Source organism: Scyliorhinus canicula, chromosome 18 (genome assembly GCF_902713615.1).
Source record: "Scyliorhinus canicula chromosome 18, sScyCan1.1, whole genome shotgun sequence".
In the NCBI taxonomy this organism is placed as follows: Eukaryota; Metazoa; Chordata; class Chondrichthyes; order Carcharhiniformes; family Scyliorhinidae; genus Scyliorhinus; species Scyliorhinus canicula.
Genome location: NC_052163.1, coordinates 111,412,272 through 111,424,682, shown reverse-complemented (window position 1 = coordinate 111,424,682; position 12,411 = coordinate 111,412,272). Strand labels below are relative to the sequence as shown.

The window sequence follows — 12,411 nt, the reverse complement described above, 5'->3', positions numbered from 1 at the left end:
CGGTACAGCCACACCGAGCTCACTGCAGCAGCCGGTACAGAGACACCAAGCTCACTGCAGCAGCCGGTACAGAGACACCGAGCTCACTGCAGCAGCCGGTACAGAGACACCGAGCTCACTGCAGCAGCCGGTACAGAGACACCGAGCACACTGCAGCAGCCGGTACAGCCACACCGAGCTCACTGCAGCAGCCGGTACAGAGACACCGAGCTCACTGCAGCAGCCGGTACAGAGACACCGAGCTCACTGCAGCCGGTACAGAGACACCGAGCACACTGCAGCCGGTACAGAGACACCGAGCACACTGCAGCAGCCGGTACAGAGACACCGAGCTCACTGCAGCCGGTACAGAGACACCGAGCTCACAGCAGCAGCCGGTACAGAGACACCGAGCACACTGCAGCAGCCGGTACAGAGACACCGAGCTCACTGCAGCAGCCGGTACAGAGACACCGAGCTCACTGCAGCAGCCGGTACAGAGACACAGAGCTCACTGCAGCAGCCGGTACAGCCACACCGAGCACACTGCAGCCGGTACAGAGACACCGAGCACACTGCAGCAGCCGGTACAGAGACACCGAGCTCACTGCAGCAGCCGGTACAGAGACACCGAGCTCACTGCAGCCGGTACAGAGACACCGAGCTCACTGCAGCCGGTACAGAGACACCGAGCACACTGCAGCCGGTACAGAGACACCGAGCACACTGCAGCCGGTACAGAGACACCGAGCTCACTGCAGCCGGTACAGAGACACCGAGCTCACTGCAGCAGCCGGTACAGAGACACCGAGCACACTGCAGCCGGTACAGAGACACCGAGCACACTGCAGCCGGTACAGAGACACCGAGCACACTGCAGCCGGTACAGAGACACCGAGCTCACTGCAGCAGCCGGTACAGAGACACCGAGCTCACTGCAGCAGCCGGTACAGAGACACCGAGCTCACTGCAGCAGCCGGTACAGAGACACCGAGCTCACTGCAGCAGCCGGTACAGAGACACCGAGCACACTGCAGCCGGTACAGAGACACCGAGCACACTGCAGCCGGTACAGAGACACCGAGCTCACTGCAGCAGCCGGTACAGAGACACCGAGCTCACTGCAGCCGGTACAGAGACACCGAGCACAATGCAGCCGGTACAGAGACACCGAGCACACTGCAGCAGCCGGTACAGAGACACCGAGCTCACTGCAGCAGCCGGTACAGCCACACCGAGCTCACTGCAGCAGCCGGTACAGAGACACCGAGCTCACTGCAGCAGCCGGTACAGAGACACCGAGCTCACTGCAGCAGCCGGTACAGAGACACCGAGCTCACTGCAGCAGCCGGTACAGAGACACCGAGCTCACTGCAGCAGCCGGTACAGAGACACCGAGCTCACTGCAGCAGCCGGTACAGAGACACCGAGCTCACTGCAGCCGGTACAGAGACACCGAGCACACTGCAGCAGCCGGTACAGCCACACCGAGCACACTGCAGCCGGTACAGAGACACCGAGCACACTGCAGCCGGTACAGAGACACCGAGCTCACTGCAGCCGGTACAGCCACACCGAGCTCACTGCAGCAGCCGGTACAGAGACACCGAGCTCACTGCAGCAGCCGGTACAGCCACACCGAGCACACTGCAGCCGGTACAGAGACACCGAGCTCACTGCAGCAGCCGGTACAGAGACACCGAGCTCACTGCAGCAGCCGGTACAGAGACACCGAGCACACTGCAGCCGGTACAGAGACACCGAGCTCACTGCAGCCGGTACAGATACACCGAGCTCAGCAGCCGGTACAGAGACACCGAGCTCACTGCAGCCGGTACAGAGACACCGAGCTCACTGCAGCCGGTACAGAGACACCGAGCTCACTGCAGCCGGTACAGCCACACCGAGCTCACTGCAGCAGCCGGTACAGAGACACCGAGCACACTGCAGCAGCCGGTACAGAGACACCGAGCTCACTGCAGCAGCCGGTACAGCCACACCGAGCACACTGCAGCCGGTACAGAGACACCGAGCTCACTGCAGCCGGTACAGAGACACCGAGCACACTGCAGCCGGTACAGAGACACCGAGCTCACTGCAGCCGGTACAGAGACACCGAGCTCACTGCAGCAGCCGGTACAGCTACACCGAGCTCACTGCAGCAGCCGGTACAGAGACACCGAGCTCACTGCAGCCGGTACAGAGACACCGAGCTCACTGCAGCCGGTACAGAGACACCGAGCACACTGCAGCAGCCGGTACAGAGACACCGAGCTCACTGCAGCAGCCGGTACAGAGACACCGAGCTCACTGCAGCAGCCGGTACAGAGACACCGAGCTGACTGCAGCAGCCGGTACAGAGACACCGAGCTCACTGCAGCAGCCGGTACAGAGACACCGAGCTCACTGCAGCCGGTACAGAGACACCGAGCTCACTGCAGCCGGTACAGAGACACCGAGCTCACTGCAGCCGGTACAGAGACACCGAGCTCACTGCAGCAGCCGGTACAGAGACACCGAGCTCACTGCAGCAGCCGGTACAGAGACACCGAGCTCACTGCAGCCGGTACAGAGACACCGAGCTCACTGCAGCAGCCGGTACAGCCACACCGAGCACACTGCAGCCGGTACAGAGACACCGAGCTCACTGCAGCAGCCGGTACAGAGACACCGAGCTCACTGCAGCCGGTACAGAGACACCGAGCTCACTGCAGCCGGTACAGAGACACCGAGCTCACTGCAGCCGGTACAGAGACACCGAGCACACTGTAGCAGCCGGTACAGAGACACCGAGCTCACTGCAGCCGGTACAGAGACACCGAGCTCACAGCAGCCGGTACAGAGACACCGAGCTCACAGCAGCCGGTACAGAGACACCGAGCTCACTGCAGCCGGTACAGAGACACCGAGCTCACTGCAGCCGGTACAGAGACACCGAGCTCACTGCAGCCGGTATAGCCACACCGAGCTCACTGCAGCAGCCGGTACAGAGACACCGAGCACACTGCAGCAGCCGGTACAGAGACACCGAGCTCACTGCAGCAGCCGGTACAGCCACACCGAGCACACTGCAGCCGGTACAGAGACACCGAGCTCACTGCAGCCGGTACAGAGACACCGAGCACACTGCAGCAGCCGGTACAGAGACACCGAGCTCACTGCAGCCGGTACAGAGACACCGAGCTCACTGCAGCAGCCGGTACAGAGACAACGAGCTCACTGCAGCCGGTACAGCCACACCGAGCTCACTACAGCCGGTACAGAGACACCGAGCTCACTGCAGCCGGTACAGAGACACCGAGCACACTGCAGCAGCCGGTACAGAGACACCGAGCTCACTGCAGCCGGTACAGAGACACCGAGCACACTGCAGCCGGTACAGAGACACCGAGCTCACTGCAGCAGCCGGTACAGAGACACCGAGCTCACTGCAGCCGGTACAGAGACACCGAGCTCACTGCAGCCGGTACAGAGACACCGAGCTCACTGCAGCCGGTACAGAGACACCGAGCACACTGCAGCAGCCGGTACAGAGACACCGAGCTCACTGCAGCAGCCGGTACAGAGACACCGAGCTCACTGCAGCCGGTACAGCCACACCGAGCTCACTGCAGCAGCCGGTACAGAGACACCGAGCTCACTGCAGCAGCCGGTACAGAGACACCGAGCACACTGCAGCAGCCGGTACAGCCACACCGAGCTCACTGCAGCAGCCGGTACAGAGACACCGAGCTCACTGCAGCAGCCGGTACAGAGACACCGAGCTCACTGCAGCAGCCGGTACAGAGACACCGAGCTCACTGCAGCAGCCGGTACAGAGACACCGAGCACACTGCAGCAGCCGGTACAGCCACACCGAGCTCACTGCAGCCGGTACAGCCACACCGAGCACACTGCAGCAGCCGGTACAGAGACACCGAGCTCACTGCAGCAGCCGGTACAGAGACACCGAGCTCACTGCAGCCGGTACAGAGACACCGAGCTCACTGCAGCCGGTACAGAGACACCGAGCTCACTGCAGCCGGTACAGAGACACCGAGCTCACAGCAGCAGCCGGTACAGAGACACCGAGCACACTGCAGCAGCCGGTACAGAGACACCGAGCTCACTGCAGCAGCCGGTACAGAGACACAGAGCTCACTGCAGCAGCCGGTACAGAGACACCGAGCTCACTGCAGCCGGTACAGAGACACCGAGCACACTGCAGCAGCCGGTACAGAGACACCGAGCTCACTGCAGCAGCCGGTACAGAGACACCGAGCTCACTGCAGCCGGTACAGAGACACCGAGCTCACTGCAGCCGGGACAGAGACACCGAGCTCACTGCAGCCGGTACAGAGACACCGAGCTCACTGCAGCAGCCGGTACAGAGACACCGAGCACACTGCAGCCGGTACAGAGACACCGAGCACACTGCAGCCGGTACAGAGACACCGAGCTCACTGCAGCAGCCGGTACAGAGACACCGAGCTCACTGCAGCAGCCGGTACAGAGACACCGAGCTCACTGCAGCAGCCGGTACAGAGACACCGAGCTCACTGCAGCAGCCGGTACAGAGACACCGAGCTCACTGCAGCAGCCGGTACAGAGACACCGAGCACACTGCAGCCGGTACAGAGACACCGAGCTCACTGCAGCAGCCGGTACAGAGACACCGAGCTCACTGCAGCAGCCGGTACAGCCACACCGAGCACACTGCAGCAGCCGGTACAGAGACACCGAGCTCACTGCAGCCGGTACAGAGACAGCGAGCACACTGCAGCCGGTACAGCCACACCGAGCTCACTGCAGCAGCCGGTACAGAGACACCGAGCACACTGCTGCAGCCGGTACAGAGACACCGAGCACACTGCTGCAGCCGGTACAGAGACACCGAGCTCACTGCAGCCGGTACAGAGACACCGAGCTCACTGCAGCCGGTACAGCTACACCGAGCACACTGCAGCAGCCGGTACAGAGACACCGAGCTCACTGCAGCCGGTACAGAGACACCGAGCTCACTGCAGCCGGTACAGCTACACCGAGCACACTGCAGCAGCCGGTACAGAGACACCGAGCTCACTGCAGCCGGTACAGAGACACCGAGCTCACTGCAGCAGCCGGTACAGAGACACCGAGCTCACTGCAGCAGCCGGTACAGAGACACCGAGCTCACTGCAGCCGGTACAGAGACACCGAGCACACTGCAGCCGGTACAGAGACACCGAGCACACTGCAGCCGGTACAGAGACACCGAGCACACTGCAGCCGGTACAGAGACACCGAGCTCACTGCAGCAGCCAGTACAGAGACACCGAGCTCACTGCAGCCGGTACAGAGACACCGAGCTCACTGCAGCCGGTACAGCCACACCGAGCACACTGCTGCAGCCGGTACAGCCACACCGAGCACACTGCAGCAGCCGGTACAGAGACACCGAGCTCACTGCAGCAGCCGGTACAGAGACACCGAGCACACTGCAGCCGGTACAGAGACACCGAGCTCACTGCAGCCGGTACAGAGACACCGAGCTCACTGCAGCAGCCGGTGCTGAGGTACTGTACCAATTGCATTAACAGCTGAAATATCCCAGTGGAGTGATCTCCAAATGATTCTTGACGATCTTCCCCACAGTAAGAGGTCAACTCAGTTCAAACGGGAATGTGACCTTTGGCCCATCTCGCTCCCATATCCCCCCGTTCATGTGCTTGGCGATAAACCAGAATCCAAGTTGTTTACCAGAACCTGTTGTGGTGAATCACAATCCTAGTAATTCACACTGTGTTATATTGTATGTGTTGGTATCTCTGTAAGCTCGGTATATGAGCAGTTGCGCGGCTCTGCCCATAGGGGGAGATGAGGAGTTTGTACAGGGCTCCACCCTTGGCTCCGCCCATGGCTCCTCCCACTAACTGGAAGTATAAAGATCTGCAGTTGTGAGCCTGCTGCCTGTTCATCTCGTCGCAGGCAGGCTCAGTTGTAAGACTATTAAAACCACTGTTCACTTCCAACCACGTGTCCTGTGAATTGATGGTCACATCACCTGTCTAGTTCTTTTTAATTGTTTTCTCCCAATGAAGGGGCAATTTAGCTTGGCCAATCCACCGACCCTGCACATCTTGCAGCTGTGGGGGTTAGACCCACGCAGACACGGGGAGAATGTGCAAACTCCACACGGACAGAAACCCAGAGCCGGGATCGAACCCGGGTCTTCGGTGTCGTGAGGCAGCAGTGCTAACCACTTGTCGCCCTTGTTTAGTTCTTTCTAGTTATTAAGAGAGGCTGGCAATTTCGTCCTCAAACCCTCCGTTTAGGTTATAAGGAAACATCCTTCTGCATTTTCTTTATTCATTTTCTGTCCTCAAGTTTTTCAATTGTGGGCCAGGCAGGTCTCATTTGTCCGAATCACTGAGTTCCTGGGCAATGACTTATATCAATGTCACTTAGGCCCACCTAACTGTGCAGATGTGAGCAGATTGGAATACCAGACCACTCACTGAGATGGCAGCCCCCCACATCGAACACAGATTGAGTTTCACGATGTGAACGACTCACCCAGCTTACCGATTGTGAGAGAAATTTGTCAGCGACGGCCACAGAACTAATACGGCTCCATTTTTTAAAATCTGGAGCCGAACAAATGATTTACTTCAGATAATGAGACCTTTTTTGGAATCGCTGGTAAATTTTGGACTTACCTGGGCAGCGATTCACGTTCAGTCGCCTATCTGCCCAGTCACCGGTGACATTCCAACTTTGTCGCTTCAGGTAAATCCGTGGAGCAGCCCGGGTTTCCCGGGAGAGAAGTTAAACCTGGAGATCAGCAGATCCCAGGCCTAGGTCAGGGAAATCAGTCATTAATCAAGGGTTCGGGGAGGGGCACAGACTGGGCATCTTATCTGGGGAGTCTGCTTTTATCATCATTTGTCTCCTTTTCCTGCTGGTCTGACACCTCGACCTACCGCTTAAAAATCAATTTTTACTAATAAACAAAGGTGTCTCCCCGCCCCAACCAAATGTGGCCACCTCCCCTTAAATGGCTGGATCCCTTTAATTCATTTTCAGGAGGTGGGCGTTTCTGGCTCAGCCAGCATTTACTGCCCATCCCTAGTTGCCCTTGAGAAGGTGGTGGTGAGCTGCCTTCTTGAACCGCAGCAGCCCATGTGGTGTAGGTACACCCACAGTGCTGTTAGGGAGGCAATTTCAGGATTTTGACCCAACGTCAATCAACATGGAGCCCAAGGTAATAATTGATGTTCTTCCATCCAGTGGTTTCCATGTTAGGCCAGATGAGGATCCCCAAGACAGGATATTCCACCAGGGAGGGTGCCCATGACACCCTCTATCACCTACCTCCCCAAGTGCAACCAGCTGGCTGGTCAGTGTGCCTCAGAACCACGCCGGGCCCTGTAGTTACCCCATCGAGCCACTGGGGGAGCCACAGCCGAGATTTGATGAGGGGCGGGGGGGGGGGAAGTGAGAGGAAGGCTGTGGAACCAGCACTGACGCGTCACATTATAACATCAGATAGTAACACAGATTGCACCCTTGACTTTGAAGTGAGTTTCTCCCCATGCCCATGTTATTTGTGAGATTCAGCAGGTTGGAAACCGAAAAGGGAGTGAGCAGCGGTTAATTGCTGCAAATTGCCTTCAGTGTTTGAGCTTGGGGTCTGCTTGCACTGCGTCCCCAAATCGTCTAACTGGTAAGCTGTGGGCAGCTCGCACACGCCAAGAGTCAGGGGTAAGGGTTGCCAATTCCGTTTGGGCATGTGGTCACATGGTGTCCACCCACCCATCATCACCCCGCCGCCACCATTTGCCTTTAACGTCCATCCGCCTTCCAACAGCAAATCGGAAAGCAGATCGACTCATCAATATCCAACTGGATGACACTTGGTTGCCAATCAAATCAACCTTTTCCTTTTTAACTCCAATGTTTTCTTTATAATTGAACAAACATTGCACTAAATGTCCCCTCTGAGTTTTCTACCAAATTGGCTGGCAGCGTCCCAGAGATTAACCCCAAACTACAGACACCATCCTGTGCCCATGCTGCCAGTACCCACCTGGTTCATAGTAGTCGTATACCTTGACGGGGACTGGCGCGGTTTTCCCAATGATATATTCCCGGTACGCGGAGAACTTGACACAGGTCATACACTGGCTGGGAATCTGGGCAGAGAGGGAGAGACATTCACAAAGTCCACATTCGACACAGCAAATCCCACATTAAACAATGCAATGATGATTGGGATAATCTGTTTCAGTCATATATATATTGAGTGTTAAATACATTCCACAAAACTAGGGATAACTCAAAGCTATATTTCAGAAAACTGCCAGTGGGATTTTTTTTTTTTTTTTAAACAGCCACCTGAAAGGGCGCAGACAGGACCTTCACATCGCACCCCACAAGGTCCCTCTGACAGTGCAGCACTCCCTCAGTACTGACCCTCTGACAGTGCAGCACTCCCTCAGTACTGACCCTCTGACAGTACGGCACTCCCTCAGTACTGACCCTCTGACAGTGCAGCACTCCCTCCATACTGACCCTCTGACAGTGCAGCGCTCCCTCAGTACTGACCCTCTGACAGTGCAGCACTCCCTCAGTACTGACCCTCTGACAGTGCGGCACTCCCTCAGTACTGACCCTCTGACAGTGCAGCACTCCCTCAGTACTGACCCTCTGACAGTGCGGCACTCCCTCAGTACTGACCCTCTGACAATGCAGCGCTCCCTCGGTACTGACCCTCTGACAGTGCAGCGATCCCTCAGTACTGACCCTCTGACAGTGTAGCACTCCCTCCATACTGACCCTCTGACAGTGCAGCGATCCCTCAGTACTGACCCTCTGACAGTGCAGCACTCCCTCAGTACTGACCCTCTGACAGTGCAGCACTCCCTCAGTACTGAACCTCTGGCAGTGCGGCACTCCCTCAGTACTGACCCTCTGACAATGCAGCGCTCCCTCAGTACTGACCCTCTGACAGTGCAGCGATCCCTCAGTACTGACCCTCTGACAGTGTAGCACTCCCTCCATACTGACCCTCTGACAGTGCAGCGATCCCTCAGTACTGACCCTCTGACAGTGCAGCGCTCCCTCAGTACTGACCCTCTGACAGTGCAGCACTCCCTCAGTACTGACACTCTGACAGTGCAGCACCCCCTCAGTACTGACCCTCTGACAGTGCAGCACTCCCTCAGTACTGACACTCTGACAGTGCTGCACTCCCTCAGTACTGACCCTCTGACAGTGCAGCACTCCCTCCATACTGACCCTCTGACAAAGCAGCACTCCCTCAGTACTAGCCCTCTGACAGTGCAGCACCCCCTCAGTACTGACCCTCTGACAGTGCAGCACTCCCTCAGTACTGAACCTCTGGCAGTGCAGCACTCCCTCAGTACTGACCCTCTGACAGTGCAGCACCCCCGCAGTACTGACCCTCTGACAGTGCAGCACTCCCTCAGTACTGACCCTCTGACAGTGCAGCACCCCCTCAGTACTGACCCTCTGACAGTGCAGCACTCCCTCAGTACTGACCCTCTGACAGTGCAGCACCCCCTCAGTACTGACCCTCTGACAGTGCAGCACTCCCTCAGTACTGACCTTCTGACAGTGCAGCACTCCCTCAGTACTGACCCTCTGACAGTGCAGTACTCCCTCAGTACTGACCCTCTGACAGTGCAGCACCCCCTCAGTACTGACCCTCTGAACAGTATAGCACTCCCTCATTACTGACCCTCTGACAGTGCAGCACCCCCTCAGTACTGACCCTCTGAACAGTATAGCACTCCCTCAGTACTTACATTTTTAAAATTCCAATCAAGCAGCAATTTAGCGTGGCCAATCCACCTGCCCTGCATATCTTTGGGTTGTGGGGATGAGACCCACGCAAACATGGGGAGAATGTGCAAACTCCACACGGACAGTGACCTGGGGCCTCATCGAACCCGGGTCCTCGGTGTTGTGAGGCAGCAGTGCTAGCCACTATGCCACCAGGCCGCTCCCTACGCAGAGGTGTTTTGTAGCTGTGGAACATACATCAGGATTACTAATGGAAACAGGGAGCAGGTTACATCAGTTGTTGAAAGGGATGAAGAGGTCTGGGTACAGGGCAGGAGTACAGGATTAAAATACTGCTTGTACAGAATGTAAAGACCAAACAATGACTGAATGGGCCGTATGTCCTGTTGGTTTTAACTTGACCGATCTTGGCGAGATCAGCTGACTCGGTCGAGGCTGAGGGAGAAGCTTCGGCCCCTCCTGGTGATGTGATTTATTTGATTTCTTTCCTTTTAAACTTCTCTCTTACCTCATCAAAATAAAACAGCACTTTCCTCCCATCCACTTCATACCGTTTCAGTTCAATCTGTTTGCCTAGGAGCAGCTATGGCAGAAGAAAAAAGTTAGGTTAAATTTGTGTTATTTCAACATACGTAATAAACCAGATTTAATTTTGTCAACCGTTAAAATCTATTGTTCAACCAGCCGTCAAAGCCAAACAACTCGTCGTGAATGAGGAGCTGAGGTGATCTTCAGGTGACCCGATGTTATAGGTTAGAGGTCAGAGGTTCACTTTTAAAGCATATTGACCCCTCACCCTGCAACACCTTCACTCTGCGGACAGGGGGCGGGATTCTCCCCTACCCGGCGGGGCGCGTGGGTCCCGGCGGGATGGAGTGGCGTGAACCATTCCGGCGTCGGGCCCCCCCTAAAGGTGCGGAGACTAGGGGCCAAGCCATAACCTTGAGGGGCTAGGCTCGCGCCGGAGTGGTTGGCGCCCCCCGGCCGGCGGGAACAGCCTTTGGCACCACGGCAACCGGGGCCGAAGGGACTTCGCCGGCCAGCGGAAGTCCGCGCATGCGCCGGAGCATAAACGGCTGCTGACATTATCCCCGCGCATGTGCTGGGGAGGGGGTCACTTCCTCGTCCGCCATTGTGAAGACTATGGCGAACGCGGAAGGAAAAGAGTGCCCCCAGGACCCCGCCCTGCGGGGGGGGGGGGGGGGGTCGGAGAATCCCACCCATGGGTATTTACTGTGTGACAAGTTTACAGAGGAAGCTCCCATTGTAAACAGAATCAGAGGGATTTTGAATGGAGAGTCGAGAAGGGAGCACGCAGAGGGGTACAATTTATAATTTCATCTCTCGATAAATTTATGTCTGTCTCTGTGGGGAAGGAGTTAACTCAACTCACCCTGGCTGCGACACCCGACTTCAATCAAGTGTTTATTCTTCACTCACCAACCTGAACTGTGAGAGGGTGGCAGGTTATTCAACTGTGGAGGGCATCGCTGAAGTTTCAGATATTGCGCTCGAGTGCACAATTCCGGATCACAAACCACTCACTGTGTTTATTTTTAAAATCCCATCTCCCACTCTGGTTTTCTTTTGCCTTAAATCTGTGTCGCCGTGGTTACTGACTCTCCCCTCACCGAGAACTGTTTGTTTGCTCCATGAAGACCCATCATCATTTTGGGCGCCACATTAAAAAAATCTCGCTCTTCAAACTTGTTTACTCGAAGGGGAACAGGCCCACCTCTCCAGTCTCCCCACGCGGCTGGAGTCACTCGTCGCTGGCACCATCCCGGCAAATCTCCTCTGCCCCCTCGCCCAGGCCCAGACGTCGCTCCTGAAGTAAGGCACCCGGCAACTGAACACAATTCTCCAGCCGAGGCCCAACCAGCGATTTAGAGAACCTTTGGCCTCTGAAAGAGCAGAGACCGACTAGGAGAGCACAGATTCAGGGTTGAACCGTGGGACTGCTGGCCTCTGCGCCGCGTTGCCTTCACCCTAATGAAGCCAAAGGGGCTCAGAAATTGAATCTAATCCCAACACGAAGAAAATCTCGATCTGACAGATGAGTGGACTGTGATCCAGGTGCAGTCCCCGTGACTGGGAGGCCCATGTTCCAACCTACAGTACCAGTCTGCCAGACTGTGTTTTAATGTATATAAAACTATAATAATGACTAACCCCCCCCCCCCCACGGAATAACTTTTCCTTCATACTGAGATGGGAGAAGTGACTCTGTGTCACTTGTATCTGCCAGAATCATCGAGGCTGTGCCACACCGATTCATTGTCTCTCCCAAACACACCAACGCGAGAGATGGCAGGGCAACATCACAAACACTTGCTGGGCAGAGGCAACGCGGGGGTGGGGGGGGGGCACAGGCCGGAGCACAGAGTAACAAAGAAGAGGTCTGTCTGTGTGAGTCAGAGTCCAGGTCCTGCCTCTTTCACACTGCCACATTACAGCTTCATCACAAAAAAATATTACCCAGTCTCCAGGGAAACTTCATAAAACACAAACTCCACCAACAGTTCCATCTATTAAAGCCAGTGATCAATGCGCACAATTTGAACTTGCATCTGAGGCAAGTAAAGAGCCCCTTTTAATTTGGTGTGAGGGTTTTACAGGCCCCGGAGTCTGTAGTCAATATTTCAT

At 56.4% G+C, this 12,411-nt stretch overlaps 1 protein-coding gene across 2 annotated transcripts in view; it reads right to left on the bottom strand.

Moving 5' to 3' along the window:
* Positions 1 to 12,411, bottom strand: part of cpamd8 (C3 and PZP like alpha-2-macroglobulin domain containing 8) — a 160,339-nt gene that overhangs the window by 33,994 nt on the left and 113,934 nt on the right. For both annotated transcript variants that reach the window (XM_038777043.1, XM_038777042.1), the window contains 2 exons: positions 10,274 to 10,348; positions 8,027 to 8,132 (listed from right to left, as the gene is read on the bottom strand). In XM_038777043.1, coding sequence (XP_038632971.1) covers positions 8,027 to 8,132; positions 10,274 to 10,348 — 181 coding nt within the window. The remainder of the gene's footprint in view (positions 1 to 8,026; positions 8,133 to 10,273; positions 10,349 to 12,411) is intronic.